Source organism: Somniosus microcephalus, chromosome 6, assembly GCF_052327205.1.
Source record: "Somniosus microcephalus isolate GS21.2 chromosome 6, FLI_Smic_1.0, whole genome shotgun sequence".
Lineage (NCBI taxonomy): Eukaryota > Metazoa > Chordata > Chondrichthyes > Squaliformes > Somniosidae > Somniosus > Somniosus microcephalus.
Window position 1 is genome coordinate 202395143 of NC_140992.1, and position 15932 is coordinate 202411074.

At 45.5% G+C, this 15932-nt stretch overlaps 1 protein-coding gene across 3 annotated transcripts in view; it reads left to right on the forward strand.

The window, feature by feature from the left end:
• Positions 1–15932, forward strand: part of nlrc5 (NLR family, CARD domain containing 5) — a 350789-nt gene that overhangs the window by 177456 nt on the left and 157401 nt on the right. For all 3 annotated transcript variants that reach the window (XM_085991231.1, XM_085991232.1, XM_085991233.1), the window contains exons 20-25: positions 4249–4332; positions 8199–8288; positions 10851–10898; positions 13693–13788; positions 13985–14068; positions 15253–15336. In XM_085991231.1, the coding sequence (XP_085847357.1) occupies positions 4249–4332; positions 8199–8288; positions 10851–10898; positions 13693–13788; positions 13985–14068; positions 15253–15336 (486 nt within the window). The remainder of the gene's footprint in view (positions 1–4248; positions 4333–8198; positions 8289–10850; positions 10899–13692; positions 13789–13984; positions 14069–15252; positions 15337–15932) is intronic.

The following is a 15932-nucleotide window of genomic DNA, read 5'->3' on the forward strand; positions in this document are numbered from 1 at the left end:
TTCCACTATGGTCGAGTGGAATATCTCCACTGGGTCCACTGTAGGCGCCTCTTCCACCGTTGGCAACGGTAGGCGCGATAACCCGTCAGCATTCCCATGCTGTTTTGTTCCTTTGTACTCTATGTCATATTGGTGTGCCCCTAGGAAAAGGGACCACCTCTGTAGCCTTTGCGCTGTCATAATGGGAACACCCTTTTTAGGGTTGAATATGGAGACGAGGGGTTGATGGTCAGTCAACAAGGTAAAATTTTGTCCGTGTAAGTAATGGTTGAATTTCTTCACCCCCCACACCAGGTTGAGTGCCTCCCTGTCGATCTGGGCATAGTTACGCTCAGCTGAGTTCAATGAGCGTGATGCAAAAGCTATCGGCCGCTCCGAGCCATCAGGGAATCTATGCGATAATACCGCTCCCACGCCGTAAGGGGATGCATCGCACGCCAGTCTGATTGGCAGTGATGGGTTGTAATGAGCCAACACTTCCCTGGACGTGATCAAGCCTTTGCATTTATGGAAGGCATGTTTACAGTCTTCGCTCCATTTCCAAACTACTCCCGTTTGTAGCAGTGCGTTAAGCGGGTGCAGAACCGTCGACAAGTTTGGTAAAAATTTATGATAGTAATTTACTAATCTCAGGAACGACCTTAATTGTGAGACATTTTCAGGCTCTGGGGCCTTTACGACCGCTTCAATTTTTTCAGGTGACTTATGCAACCCTTCTTCGTTAATGACATGGCCACAATATGATATTTGTTTCTGGAAAAATTTGCATTTGTGGCGATTTGCTCGTAGGCCCCGTTCTCTCAGCCTCGTGAGCACCTGCTCCAAGTTGGCAAGGTGCTCGTTGTCGTTTTCTCCTGTTACAAGGATGTCGTCTAGGTGGCATTGAGTCCCCGGAATCCCTTGCAGGACTTGCTCCATAGCTCTTTGCCAGATAGCCGGAGCTGATGCCACTCCGAAAACCAGTCGATTGTACTGGTACAGGCCTTTGTGTGTGTTTATTGTGAGATACTTTTTAGAGGCCTCCTCAACCTCCATCTGTAGATATGCCTGTGCTAAGTCAATTTTGGTGAAACGTTTCCCTCTGGATAGTGAGGCGAAAATATCTTCTATCCTCGGAAGAGGATACTGTACCGTGTGAAGAACCGGGTTTACAGTCACCTTGAAGTCCCCACAGATGCAAACTTTTCTCTGTTCTTCAGATTTATCATTATTCAACGTTTTCTTCATGACCGGGACGATGGGTGTTGCCCGCTCGCTCCAATCTACCTTGGATAACACGCCTGCTTTTTCCAAATCCTCCAGCTCAGCCTCGACGGCTGGATGAATTGCGTATGGCACCGACCTTGCCTTAAAAAACTTGGGAATTGCCGCATCTTCCACTTTTATTGAGGTGGTGGCGCCTTTCAGGGTTCCTAGTTCCTGTTGAAACACTTCTTTGGCGTTAGCCAAGATTTCTTTTAATCATCCAGGTATGACGTCATCATCGTTTTTTTTCTTACTGGTCACCGTCAGTGCCTGAATGGAGTGCCAGTCTAAACGTATCTTTCTGATCCATTCACGTCCCAACAACGGTGGACCACCATCTTGCAGAACGTATAAATACAACTTCTGTATTTCCTTGCCGTTGTATACAACAGGCACCCTTATTTTCCCTCTGGGGTATACTTTCTGCCCCGTATATGTCTTCAAGACAATGGATGTGTCTTTCAAAGGTATATGCGGAAATAGCCACTCGTAATCCCGTCGACTCATGACGGTCAGAGCTGATCCTGTATCTAGCTCCATTTTGACTGGGGACCCCGCTATCGTGAGGGTAACCCAAATGGTCTGGTAATCTTCTTTGGCAATTACATTATGTAATTTGAGACAGCTTAGTCTCTTGTTTCCGGAGTCGCTATCGCTCTTCTGGTCTTCGGAGCTACTGTCCGTCATCATTTGTACCTTTCTGTACTTTTCCTTATTGACCTTTTTACTGTCAGCAGATTTCTTTCCAGATCTGCATACACGTGCAATGTGTCCCATCTTTCCGCATTGCCTGCATGCTTTGTCCTTGAACCAGCAGTCCTTCTGGTCATGGGTGGATCTGCCGCAGCGATAACATCTCTCGAAACCCCGTGTCATTTCATGGGTGCTGAAGTCCTGTGGCTTTTGCTGTATCTCTGCAGGTCCTCTTGCTGCTGCTTCGTATGATACAGCCACACTGAAAGCCTTGTCCAGTGTCAAATCTTTCTCAGAAAGTAGTCTTTTCTGTGTTCCTTCGCTTAGGAGATCGCAGACGAATTTGTCTCGTAGAGAATCTGCCAGTCCTGCCCCGAATTGGCAGTGCTTTGACAGCTTTCGTAATTCGGTGAGGTAATCAGCGTTACTTTCATTCTTGTGCTGATTCCTCCTGAAGAATTTGAATCGTTCCGCTATCAGCAGCGGTGTTGGGTTTAAGTGCTCCTGCAAGGTATCAACAATCTCCTTAAAATGTTTGTCCATCGGTTTGGCTGGAGTGATCAAGTTTCGTAACAGCCCGTATGTCCTTGCGCCCATCAGATTTAGAAGTACCGATGCCTTTTTATCATCCGCTACTTCATTCGCCTTGCAATATACTTCCACTCTTTCCACATATGTGGTCGAATCTTCTATATCACTATCGAAAGCAGTAATATTGCCAGTCTTTGGCATCTTGAAAATCTAAAATGGCACTTCCCGCACTTTTCTTTCTTCCCCGCCGAGTTAAGATGGCGCCTCCCGCGCTTTCCCGCCGCTGCCGCTGCTGCCAACGCTGTTCTCCGCGGTTCCCATTGCGACCTGCAGCTTTTCGCGGTATTTCTGTTTTTTTAATATATTGCTTCAATAGTTTCTCCGTTACTTGGAGAACCGTTCCCGTCGTGGAGCGGACCCTCTGGGACTTTCCCCTCCCTCTGCTCGGTCCGAACGCCGACCTGCTTTGCAGCACCGGCCGCGCCCTGAGTGCTCCACCCTCTCTCTCTCTTTGCTTCTGCTTCCCGACTCGCTGCCCGGCCTCATTGCAGAGCCACCCGATCGAGCTCTAGCCCGCCGCAGCCCAGGAAGGATCAGTGCACTACCTGCCACCAGCCCGTTTAGCTGGGAAAACCACAGACTGGAGACCAAGCCTGGCCGTCATTTTCGAGTTTCTTCGAGTTTTTTTTTCTTGCTTCTGGCTTCGACCTTCGTCTGAGGAATCGATCCCCTTGAGGTGCTGCCGAATTGCAGGTAAGTTCGTTTCTAACTCGTCGCCACTGTTAGATCCGTGTGTTAATGGAGACACGGAATGCAGGAGTTGATTTAACAAGTGTTTACTGAACAAAGTCTGGAGGTGAACTAACAACACAAGACGCTACACAGGCTTATATACCCGAGTGGTCACTACTGGTACTACAGTATACAAGGGCTTCAAAAACATAGTTCCTCTTAAAGGTACATACACTACATGATACACTTTGGTAGGAAGAATGAGGAGGGACAATACAAGCTAAATGGTACAATTTTAAAGGGGGTGCAAGAACAGAGAGACCTGGGGGTGTTTGTGCATAAAACTTTGAAGGTGGCAGGACAGGTTAACAAAGCAGTTAATAAAGCATATGGGATCCTGGGCTTTATAAATAGAGGCATAGAGTTCAAGAATCAGGAAGTCATGTTAAACCTATAGAAAACACTAGTTTGGCCCCAGCTGGAGTATTGTGTCCAATTCTGGGCACCACACTTTAGGAAGGACATGAAGGCTTTGGAGAGGGTACAGAAGAGATTTCCTAGAATGGTTCCAGGGATTACAGTTATGTGGATCGACTGGAGAAACTGGGGTTGTTCTCCTTAGAGCAGAGAATTCTAAAAGGAGATTTGAAGAGGTCTTTAAAGTCATGAACAGTTTAGATAGAGTAAATAAAGAGAAACTGTTTCCAATGGCTGAAGGGTCGATAACCAGAGGGCACAGACTTAAGGTGATTGGCAAAAGATCCAGAGGCGACATGAGGAAAATCTTTTTACACAACGAGTGGTTGGGATTTTGAATGTACTACCTGATAGGGTGGTGGATACAGATTCAATAGTAGCCTTCAAAAGGGAATTGGATACATACTTGAAGGAGATAAAATTGCAGGGATATGGGGAAAGAGCAGGGGAGTGGGACTAACTGGATTGCTCTTCAAAAGAGCCGGCGCAGATTCAATGGGCCGAATGCCCTCCTTCTTCTGTGCTGTACTATCCTATGATTCTATACTCACATCTCATTTATCTTTACAGTTTATCTAATAACTCACTTGGAGATAGAGGATTCAAAAAGTTAGTTGAGCTTCTACCAAAGCTGCATGTTTCAAGACTAATAAAGTAAGTTCATGTGAAAACCCAGTTGGTGTCATCAAGTGAAACAAAACGTAAACTGCTTCTTACATTCAGTGGCATTTTATTCTGCCCTCTGGCAACATAATTTATAGAATACATGGATTGAATTGCATTTAAAATGTAAGCATATTATGAGTTGGGTTTGATGTCTATAAATTTTGTTGGCACAAATGTAAAGGCTGAGAGTATCTTTACTGCAATTCCATTTGATGATGCCCAGTTGTGTTTTGTGCTGCTATATCTATGCTTTTTGATGATCTATGCATATCTATGATTCTATACTCACGTCTCATTTATCGCAAGCTTCATCAACTCTTGGACACAAACGCCCCTCCGGAACCTTCTTCCCCTTCACTTTCCTCTGACCCCCCTTCTCCCAATCTCACCCCCTGCCGTGTGTTCACTATCCCCTCTGACCTTCCACTCTCTGACCCTGAACGATCAGTCCTCAGCAAAGGCCTGAGCTTCATCCCCTTACGCCCCCACCTCAATGAATTTCGAGCTCGGCACGATGCTGAGCTCTTTTTCCGCCGCCTTCGTCTCCGTGCCCACTTCTTTGGCCAGGAGTCTTCCCCCCGCACAACTGACCCTTTCTCCCGCTTGCAGAATTCCCATTCTACCTGGACCCCTCCCCCTGGCCTCTTACCCTCTCTAGATCTTTTCATCGCTAACTGCCGACGTGACATCGGCCGTCTCCATTTCTCTGCTCCCCTCACTCACTCCAACCTACCTCCCTCTGAACTTGCAGCACTCCATTCTCTTAGATCCAACCCTGACATTGTCATTAAACCCGCTGACAAGGGTGGTGCTGTTGTTGTTTGGCGTACTGACCTCTACCTAGCGGAAGCTGAACGCCAACTCTCCGACACCTCCTCCTACCTCCACCTGGACCATGACCCCACTACCGAACATCAAACCACCGTTTCCAAGACTGTCACTGACCTCATCTCCTCTGGAGATCTTCCCCCCGCTGCCACCAACCTCATAGTTCCCCAACCCCGCACAGCCCGCCTCTACCTCCTTCCCAAGATCCACAAACAGGACTGCCCTGGTAGACCCATCGTTTCAGCCTGTTCTTGCCCTACGGAACTTATCTCTTCCTATCTTGACTCTATCTTTTCTCCCCTTGTCCAGTCTCTTCCCACCTACATCCGCGACTCTTCGGACGCCCTCCGCCACTTTAACAGTTTCCAGTTTCCTGGCCCCAACCGCTTCCTTTTCACCATGGACGTACAATCCCTCTACACCTCCATCCCCCACCCGGATGGCCTGAGGGCACTCCGCTTCTTCCTTGAACAGAGGCCCGACCAGTCCCCATCCACCACGACCCTCCTCCGCCTGGCTGAACTTGTTCTCACATTGAACAACTTCTCCTTTAACTCCACTCATTTCCTCCAAATCAAAGGCGTTGCCATGGGTACCCGCATGGGTCCTAGCTATGCCTGCCTTTTCGTGGGCTATGTGGAACAATCTTTGTTCCAGTCCTACTCGGGTCCCCTCCCTCACCTCTTTTTCCGATACATTGATGACTGTATCGGTGCCGTTTCCTGCTCTCGCCCCGAACTTGACAATTTCATTCACTTTGCCTCCAATTTCCACCCTTCCCTCACCTTCACATGGTCCATCTCTGACTCTTCCCTTCCCTTCCTCGACTTCTCCGTCTCCATCTCTGGGGATAGGTTATCGACCAATATTTACTACAAGCCCACTGACTCCCACAGCTACCTGGACTACACTTCCTCCCACCCCGCTTCCTGTAAGGACTCTATTCCATTCTCCCAGTTTCTCCGCCTCCGCCGCATCTGCTCCGACGATGCCACCTTCCACACCAGTGCTTCAGACATGTCTTCCTTTTTCCGCAACCGAGGATTCCCCTCTACCGTGGTGGACACTGCCCTCGACCGTGTCAGTTCTATCTCCCGCACCTCTGCCCTCACCCCTGCCCCTCCCTCCCGGAACCACGATAGGGTTCCCCTTGTCCTCACCTTTCACCCCACCAGCCTCCACATTCAACGGATCATCCTCCGGCATTTCCGCTACCTCCAAAGTGATCCCACCACCAAACGTATCTTCCCCTCCCCTCCCCTTTCAGCATTCCGCAGGGACCGCTCTCTCCGAGACACCCTAGTCCACTCCTCTATCACCCCAAACAGCCCTTCCCCTTCGCCTGGCACCTTCCCGTGCAAGCGGAGGAGGTGTAACACCTGCCCCTATACCTCCCCCCTCCCCACTGTCCAGGGCCCCAAACACCCCTTCCAGGTGAAACAGCGATTTACTTGTACTTCTCGCAATCTAGTATACTGTATTCGCTGCTCACGATGCGGTCTCCTCTACATTGGGGAGACCAAACGCAGATTGGGTGACCGCTTTGCGGAACACCTCCGTTCAGTCCGTAAGGGTGACCCCGAGCTTCCGGTCGCCTGTCATTTCAATTCACCGCTCCATTCCCACTCGGACCTCACCGTCCTTGGCCTCTTGTACTGTTCCACGGAAGCTCAACGTAAACTCGAGGAACAGCACCTCATCTTCCGATTAGGCACTCTGCAGCCTTCCGGTCTCAATATCGAGTTCAACAATTTCAGATCATAACCTCGGCCCCTATTTCATTTTTACTTATATTTTTCCACTCCTTTCCTCCCCCACCCTTTCCTTTTGTTTCTCTCTCACACCTGGCAGCTATCTTTTGCCCTGCCAGTACACTTTACACCTAATCCCAGCCTATTACCATCTCGTCTAGCTTCTAATCTCTTTTACTTCTTTTGGTTCTTTTGTTCTTTTGTCCGATCGCAGCCCTGCCTTCGATCTAGTTCCTTTTCTCTCCAGTTTTGAAGAAGGGTCAAACCCGAAACGTCAACTCAAATTTCTCTCCACGGATGTTGCCTGACCTGCTGAGTTTTTCCAGCATTTTCTGTTGTTATTTCTCATTTATCTTTACAGTTTATCTAATAACTCACTTGGAGATAGAGGATTCAAAAAGTTAGTTGAGCTTCTACCAAAGCTATGCATAGATCTGGGGCAGGAAATATCAAGGGTACCACAAATGGGTGATTAATGTACGATGCAGTTTGTGGGTTGCTAAATTATGGGGATTGTGACATAAACTCCCGTTAGCAGTGGTCCATCAAGAATAAAATTTATCTCCATATTGGTTTGTATCACAGACGTAAAGAGTTTATCTCCATTCACTCTGACCACAAATCGAGTTAATCTTGGGGCACAGAGTGCAGCGCTGAGTGGTAGATTGAATCTGGTATATGTGGTTCTCCCTCACCATACACATGTGGTGATCTCCTTTCAGCCAGCATGCCTTTGGGCTGAGTCACTGGAAGCAAAATAACATTGGTAGAATAAGCAGAATCTTTGACTCGCCTTTTTCCCAGCCATTGTGTAGCTCCAATGATCTTCCTGCAATCCCTGGACAATGGGAGACTAAATCTTTCATTAGCAAGGAAACCCTCTGAGTCAGCTTCTAACCTGCTTTGCGAGGGCAGCCAAGAAGCTAATTGCTGCCCAAGGGAAACCTATATTGTCACCTGATGGTGGCTACAAATCAAAATGTTGGTACAAACTGTTGTCTACAGACCATAGCAAGGCCTTTGATTAAAGAAAGTGGAAGAGAACAGAAAATGATCGTATTGTCATTTGGCAGTTATTATTTAGGTGTAAGTTCAAGATTTTGAACATCTTGGGATGAATTGGCTGTCAGTTTTTAAAAGAACGCTGATAAAATTTGTTTGGAGAGATTTATTTTTAATACTATGATGGGTTAAAATTGTTGCTAACTATAGCAACTGTCTATACAGCAAGCCATGAACACAGTTGTCTAAAATAACTTTCTATCCTCACTGCAGTGTCAGCAACAATTTCATCTCATTGGCTGGAGTCCTTTGCTTGGCTGGATATCTGAACACAATCAGAGACATAACTGAAGTGGCATTTAAGTAAGTTGAAAACTTTAAGGAGATTGAAAAATTAATTAATATAATGACAATTGACTCTTCAAGAAAACAATAGCAAAATACTGCAGATGCTGGACCCTGAAATAACAACAGAAAATGCTGGAACCACTCCGCAGGTCAGGCAGCATCGTGGAGAGAGAAACAGAGTTAAGAACAGGAAAAGGTTGGAGAAGTAACCGATTTTTAAGCAAGTGTGGGGCAGGGAAAGGGAGGAGGGGAGGAAAGAACAAAGGGAAGGCCTGTGATAGGCTGGAAGGCAGGAGAGATTAAAAGACAAAAGGGACGATGGTACAAGGCAAAAGGAGATGGTAATGGGACAAGTTAAGAAACAAAAGATGACTCTAGATGAGGTGCAAATGGCAATGGCAGAATCATCAACAGCTGCCACGTGAGAGAAAAAAGAGGGAAAAAAAAGGTTATAGTCTGAAATTGTTGAACTCGATGTTGAGTCCAGAAGGCTGTAAAGTGCCTAATAGAAAGATGAGGTGCTGTTCCTCGAGCTTACTTTGAGCTTCATTGGAACAGTGTAAGAGGCCGAGGACAAAGAGGTGAGAGTGGGACTGGAGTGGAGAATTAAAGTGACAGCGACCGGAAACTCGGGGTCACGCTTAAGGACTGAATGGAGGTGTTCCGCCTCTTACACTGTTCCAAATAGGAAATAAGTGTTTAGTTTGTGACTTAGGCCAGGAATTTCCTTGGGCGGGGGGGCGGGGTTTTCCTCCTGATTGGCCGCCGTAACTTTGGCGGAAGATCGGCGGAAACCCAGGACACATGCGTCAGTGGGGTTTCCGTCGAAATTACACTGGTCAATCGGGAGAAAACCCCCAAGGATATTCTCAGCATTCGAATCAAAGACAGATTTATTTTTTTGTAAAGATAAATGGAGCCTCGTTTTTAAGCAACTCCACGGGCAAGCTGCAGACTGTAAATAGCAACTGTTTAGTATACGGAACACTCCGTGTTTTGTCATCAGAACAAATGAAGTTTATCACACATCTACACAGTAAAAAGGAGTTTCAGGGGACAATTTTCACATAACGGAGGGGGTGGGGTGAGTCAGCTGTAAAGCAGTTTTCAGCCTCTAACGTCTACATGATGACACATTATTTGCTATGTACACACGTGTGCCATTGTGTTACTTGAGCGATTTAGTAAAAGGTTAAAAGTTATTTTACACTGAACGACAAGCAATCTGCTGCCTCATCGGTGAGATGGTGGGCAGGTTTACGCCTCTGAACAGCCGCTGTGAAGTCCCCACTCCCAAGTTAGTTGTGATACCTAGGTCATGCTAGGCAGCAGAAGCATTTCAGTGCTTCAATAAAATCTCTTGCCCATTTAAAACTAACTGTTAGTATCAGATCTGATCACATCCTATTCCATGGACAAATTGGCCTAGAAATTCGGTGGGCTGCGCCACCAGTTAGCGCCTAAAGAGGGCACTCAGTGGCTTTAGCGCCACTGGCCATGCCTCCCGCGATATTTAGCGGGGCGCTAATGGCGGCGTTAGCCTGTAGCGCTGCGCCGGCACCGATGACGTCGTCGGTGTGCGCAGCGCCCCGCTACCGCCCTGAGTGCAATATTGGGTCGCGCCCCCCCCGTAGCGCCAGTCGCAAATCGCGACCAGTTCACGGGGCCTACCTGTGGCGGTAGTGACGCAAATTAAGGTGGAGGTGCGGGGCGGCCATTTTTTTTCGGTGGCCGCCTGCCAGCACCTCCTCGCGCCACCCTCCCCGGCCTCCTGATCCCCCCCCGGGCAGTGCCGGCTGTGTCCCGAGAGCCCGGCACTTCTCCTCAGTGCCGGACTCTTTTGCCAGCACTCGCGATCGGTGATCGCGCTGGTGCAGGCCCGTCCCCCTTAAGAAGGGGAGGAAGGCCTGCAGTACCGCAGCGCGCCGTGCCGCAGCATGTGGCCCTGCAGCACGCCGTGCCACAGCATGTGGCGCTGCAGCACGTAGCGCTGCGATATTCAGTTTGAGCGCCCCAAGCAGGACGCGGGGAGCCTCGAGCAGCGCCCCGAGTCCTTCTTGGGGCGCTCCAACTGAATATCGGGAGGGTGCAAGCGGCTCCGCCTGGAGCGCAAATTCCAGCGCCCAGTTGAGCTTGGCGCCCCAAACGCGGCGCCACCGAATTTTTAGCCCATTGTGCTGTTGGGACACTGACAACACTGCCACTTTAAAACCAGAGAAAGCCTAGACCACAAGTGGTGTGCTTTCATAATCAGATTTTTAAAATTTTTACTTATTCACACGATGTGGGCATCGCTGGCAAGGCCAGCATTTGTTGCCCATCCGTAATTGCCCTTGAGAGGGTGGTGGTGAGCCGCCTTCTTGAATCGCTGCAGTCCGTGTGGTGAAGGTACTCCCACAGTGTTGTTAGGTAGGGAGTTCCAGGATTTTGACCCAGCGATGTTGAAGGAACGGTGACATATTTCCAAGTCAGGACGGTGTGTGACTCGGAGGAGGAAAGATTTGGTGTAATACACTTTATACCTGCTTTCAGTTTGATGCTTAATAAACTTCATCTATCTTTTCATTTCCATTTTAGTTTGGGGAAGAGTGGAAAAGGATTAATCAAGTTCCATGGGAATTACAGGTAATTCTACTCTACTTTGAATTGCCAGTGTTTTAAAGAAATATTTCTGTAGTGTCTTATCACATCCATCAAACATCTCAAAGCACATTACATACATGAACTACTTTACTTTGAAGTGCAGTAACCGTTACGTGGGCAAATGCGACAGCCATTTTGCATTTCGCAAGAACCCACAAACAGCTTTTTATAATTAGCATTAAGGCCTGTTTGGGAAGATTGTAAAGGGGAAAGATGAAGGTCTCCATTTTACATAAGAATAAGAACATAAGAATTAGGAGCAGGAGTAGGCCATATGGCCCCTCAAACCTGCTCCGCCACTCAATAAAATCATTGCTGATCTTCGACCTCAATTCCACTTTCCCGTCTGATCTCCATATCCCTCGATTCCCCTGGAGTCCACAAATCTATCGATCTCAGCCTTGCATATACTCAATGATTCAGCATCCACAGCCCTTTGGGGTAGAGAATTCCATAGATTCACAATCCTCTGAGTGAAGAAATTCCTCCTCATCTCTGTCTTAAATGGCTGACCCCTTATCCTGAGACTATGCCCTCTAGTTCTAGACTCTCCAGCCAGGGGAAACAACCTCTCAGCACCTACCCCGTCAATCCCCCTCAGAATCTTGTATGTTTCAATGAGATCACCTCTCATTCTTCTAAACTCCAGAGCATATAGGCCCAATATACTCTATCTCTCAATTTTGTGTGGAATTTGCTCTTCAGTGGTACCGTGAATGAAGACAATGGCCTAGACTTTCCTGGAGCGGGGCATCTTGCGACATGCCCCATTAGACCTTTTTCCTCACCCTTCTGCTCAAAAATGTTTGCACCACAATTTCTGGAAGTGCACTGGGGCATCTGGGACCTTGGTGAATGGCGGAACCAGCAGTCTATCTCCTTAACCAATGAGATTTAAGGATTGAGAAAGAAACAGAGGAATGATAGAGAGTGAAATAGGGTAAATTAGAGTCAAATCAGTTACAGAAAGAGAAATAGAGAGGGAAAGAAATATTGGATTAAGAGGGACAGAAAGGAAAAGTAAGAAGATATTAAAGCATTAAAAATTTTACGTTTATAGGAATGAGAATCCATAGTTTAAATTGTTCTCTTTCTGAGCCGGAGAGGTTGAGTGGCATTGAAGAAACATAAATCTTGTCATTAAAAGGGTCCTTACGCTGTTAAGTACAAGCTCTAATTTTCTGCAGCAAGTTTAATTTGTAATTAATATGCAAAGGCAGCATTTACTTGAAACTCAGGGGAAGTTGAGGGCGAGCTGCCAGTTTTGCGACGCTAACAGCAAATCGTTTAGCAACTTGTGACGATTGGCAAATCACGGGTATCTCTTCCTTGTCACAAATTGCTGGATGATTTACACATTAATAATGGCCTGCGCATTAAACAGCCCAATAAGTTGTTGGTAACACTTCATAATGTCCCCGACAACTCTAACAAGCAATTTTAAAAACTAAAACATGGGAACTGGAAGGAATTGGAGGCAGGAATAAGTGTACAGGGTTTCTCTTTACAATACTTGCAGAACACTCCCTTGTTTAAGGTTCCATTGACGGGAGCTTATAGACCTCCTCCATAGAAACCAATAGTTCTAACTGACAGATGATCCTCAGTCACCATGGAAACAGATGTCACAGGTGCAGTATCACTCGTTTACATTGAATGGATTTAAACTTTTATATTTTCAATTTGAATAATATTTTGAATATATGGAAGAAGAAAAGGCCACGATGTACATCAAGTAACCTTCACACCATCCATACCTCTTATATTAAAGACTTGAATCATGTTCCCTTGCAATCTTTTTTCCAATGAAATCAAGTTGAGTTCTGTTAAGTTTCTCTTCATTATTTGGAGCCCAGAATCATCCTTATCACTCTTCCCTGGTCTCTGTCCAGTGAGTCAACATGCACAGTTCTGGTCTCCATATTGTAATAATAACTGGAGAAGGTGCAAAAAAGATTTACATGATACCAGAACTGAGAGGATATACTTATCTGGAAAGGTTGAACAGGCTGGGGCTCTTTTCTCTAGAAAAGAAAAGACTGAGAGGTGACCTGATAGAGGTCTTTAAGATTATGAAAGGGTTTGATAGGGTAAACGTAGAGAAGGTGTTTCCACTTGTGCGGGAGTCCATAACTAGGGCCCATAAATATAAGATAGCCACCAATAAATTCAGTAGGGAATTCAGGAGAAACTTCTTTACCCAGAGAGTGGTTAGAATGTGGAACATGCTACAGTGTACCACAAGGAGTGGTTGAAGTGTCTAGCATTGATGTATTTAAGGGAAAGCTAGATAAATGCATGAGGGAGAAAGGAATAGAAGTTTATGCTGATAATGTTAGAGGAAGAGGGGTGGGATGAGGCTGTGTGAAGCATAAACACCGGCATTGACCAGTTAGATGGAATGGCCTGTTTCTGTGCTGTATATTCTATGTAATTCAATATCCTTTTAAAAGTCAGGTGCCAAGGATTGTACACACTGTTCCAAATGTGATCTTAACAATAAGTTATACCAGGCTAAAATAAAATTTTTGACTTGTAATCAGATGCTCACAAACTTCATAATGATTCATGATTAGATCCGTTAATAACAGTTTCACATTGACTGGAAACTTGCAATGAATGGTCAATAATTGGGTAAATTCTTTTACTTTTTTCACCCATACCCTGGGTATCCACCTTGTATGCTTCCTGTTTCACTGTACATCACTTTATGTCTATCCACATGAAAATGTACGGAGTAATTGTCAGTTGATTTCTTTTGTTTCAACTTCACTAGATGTCAACGGGAAAGAGAATTCCAAGAATCGTCAAAAGTCTTGTCCTTTGAAACTAAATATGGAGAACGGGATTCATGTGTACCAAAGAAAATTAGGTATGAATTTATTGTTATAAAAAATAGAATTTAAATGTAGGATCTTTGTAAGATATTTTAAGAATTTTGGAAATTACTAATTTAAATAGAATATACAATCAGTTCTTATCAATAAGTCCAGATTTTAGCATCTTTTGTGTGTGTGTAGCTCTTTAATACTTCAGCCTTCAATGGAATATGCTGTTTTGTGTTACAGTCTTGAAGAGTGTGAAATGGACGGTGAGTCCATGAGAAATCTCTGCTTGAAACTTGAACAGTGTTCTGGAATTACAGAGCTTGAGTAAGTACAAGATGGTGATGTAAATTAGGCTCTGGAAAGCCATTGCATAAAGGGGCCAAAGGTCAAACACACTTCTTTTTAATCAACTTGGCAGCAACAGTCAGTACTTGGGCTATAGTTCTTTGATGAAGTATTTATTTTAGGAAAAGGGGATGAGCATTCTGAGTTAGAGCAGATAGAGTCTAGCTGGTAACAAAGACTTGTATCAGAAGATGAATTTAAAAACAACATGCAAAAAAGCTTAGTTCTAACTCTAATCAGATTGGTCCAAGAGTGCAATTTTAAAACCTTCCTTCAGAACATAATGTTGACAGGGTCAAAGGGCACTTGGGTGAGGTACCAGAGGGCTGTACCCCCCCTCTGACCCCCGCCCCCCCACCAAGTACAACAGTCTGCCAGTGGAAAGAAAGCATCAAGGCACAATCTACAATATCACTTAGGAATGAGATTGGCGATTTCATTCCTGGACTGCAGTGTTGCTCATGGAGTGAAACCTCCTTCAGTAACCGGGGTTACATACCCTTTGGCTTTGCACTAGGTGTATTATATCATTTAAAATGTAAAGGCAGTCATTTGGAGAGCCTGGGCACTTTATAAACTTACTGCAGAATCTTTTCAACCTTAAGAGTATGTAGGTGCTCCCACCCACTCTATCAGTACATCAAAACTTACTGGTTGAGGCGTGAAGCTCTCTGCACCTAGTAAATATCCATGCAAAGAGTCTCATACCAACTGAGCTCAGAAATGCGCTGTCTACAGTGTGCCTTTGATCTGCAGGGTGTCTATCATAAACTGAGTCGACTGGTCTAAGACTGGTAGGTATAGTGTAACAGCAGTCTAAATAGGGATTTGTACATTCCAAGAACACAATAATTTGGCAAAATGGGACAGCACCTAACATGTTATATTGTTGGAGTCAATGGTCCGGAATTTCCTGGGAGTTCTCCAGATCTACTGGTTTAACTTTGGCAGAAGATTGGCAAAACCATTGGAGAAACAGAATAGACAGGTAAAAATGGCCATTGGTGCTGTTTCTCCAAGATTTCTGCTGAAGTTAACTCTCCACCAGTTAAACTTGTTTCACAATGTACTCCGATTTGGAATTACTTTTAAGAATTAATTGAGGAATGCCTCAAGAAGTCAAATATTTACTGTAGCTTAATCTGTGCTCTTTCTATTTGCAGCTTGTCAAATAATGCACTGAATGACGAGGCTATTACAGAACTACTGGTTCATCTACCAGACCTACGTGACTTGAAGATTTTGAAGTAATCTATCCACTACCTCTCCTGAACACTGATTCGTTATTGCCATTCAGTATATTTAGAGCTCCAGGGAATCCTGCTCTCCTGTAATTTATGAACTCACACACTGTGATGTTGAGAAAATCTCCTCGCAGGAATAGTTCTATTAAGGAGTAGCTTTATTACAAATAGAATTGGTTAGAGACTGTCCTATTGAGGACCCACACTGTTCCTCCATACTAAGCTGTGCTAGGATTGTTCTACATGTTGAGTTTCAACAGGTCACTTGAACTTGCATCTTAAAATGAATATGTGTGCTATTGAAGAATTCAGTCCGATGTAGGATACAGCTCTGTGATGCTTTGTCACAGATGCTTGTAAGATTTTTTCCAACTGCGATATCTGCAGTACAGCACAGCTGCATACTACAACATGACGGCAACATTCGCGAAATACTTGCCTGAAAACTACCTTGCTCAGACTGAAAAGCTGGAGATTATCTTGGCCAGATGAAGATGACAGGGTAGCACGTAGAAGGGTAGCCTGTCTCGCATACCAATCGAAGTGCTTTATGTTTATGCTAGGAAAACTCAAACTTGATTTTGCATTTTTTTCCCCCC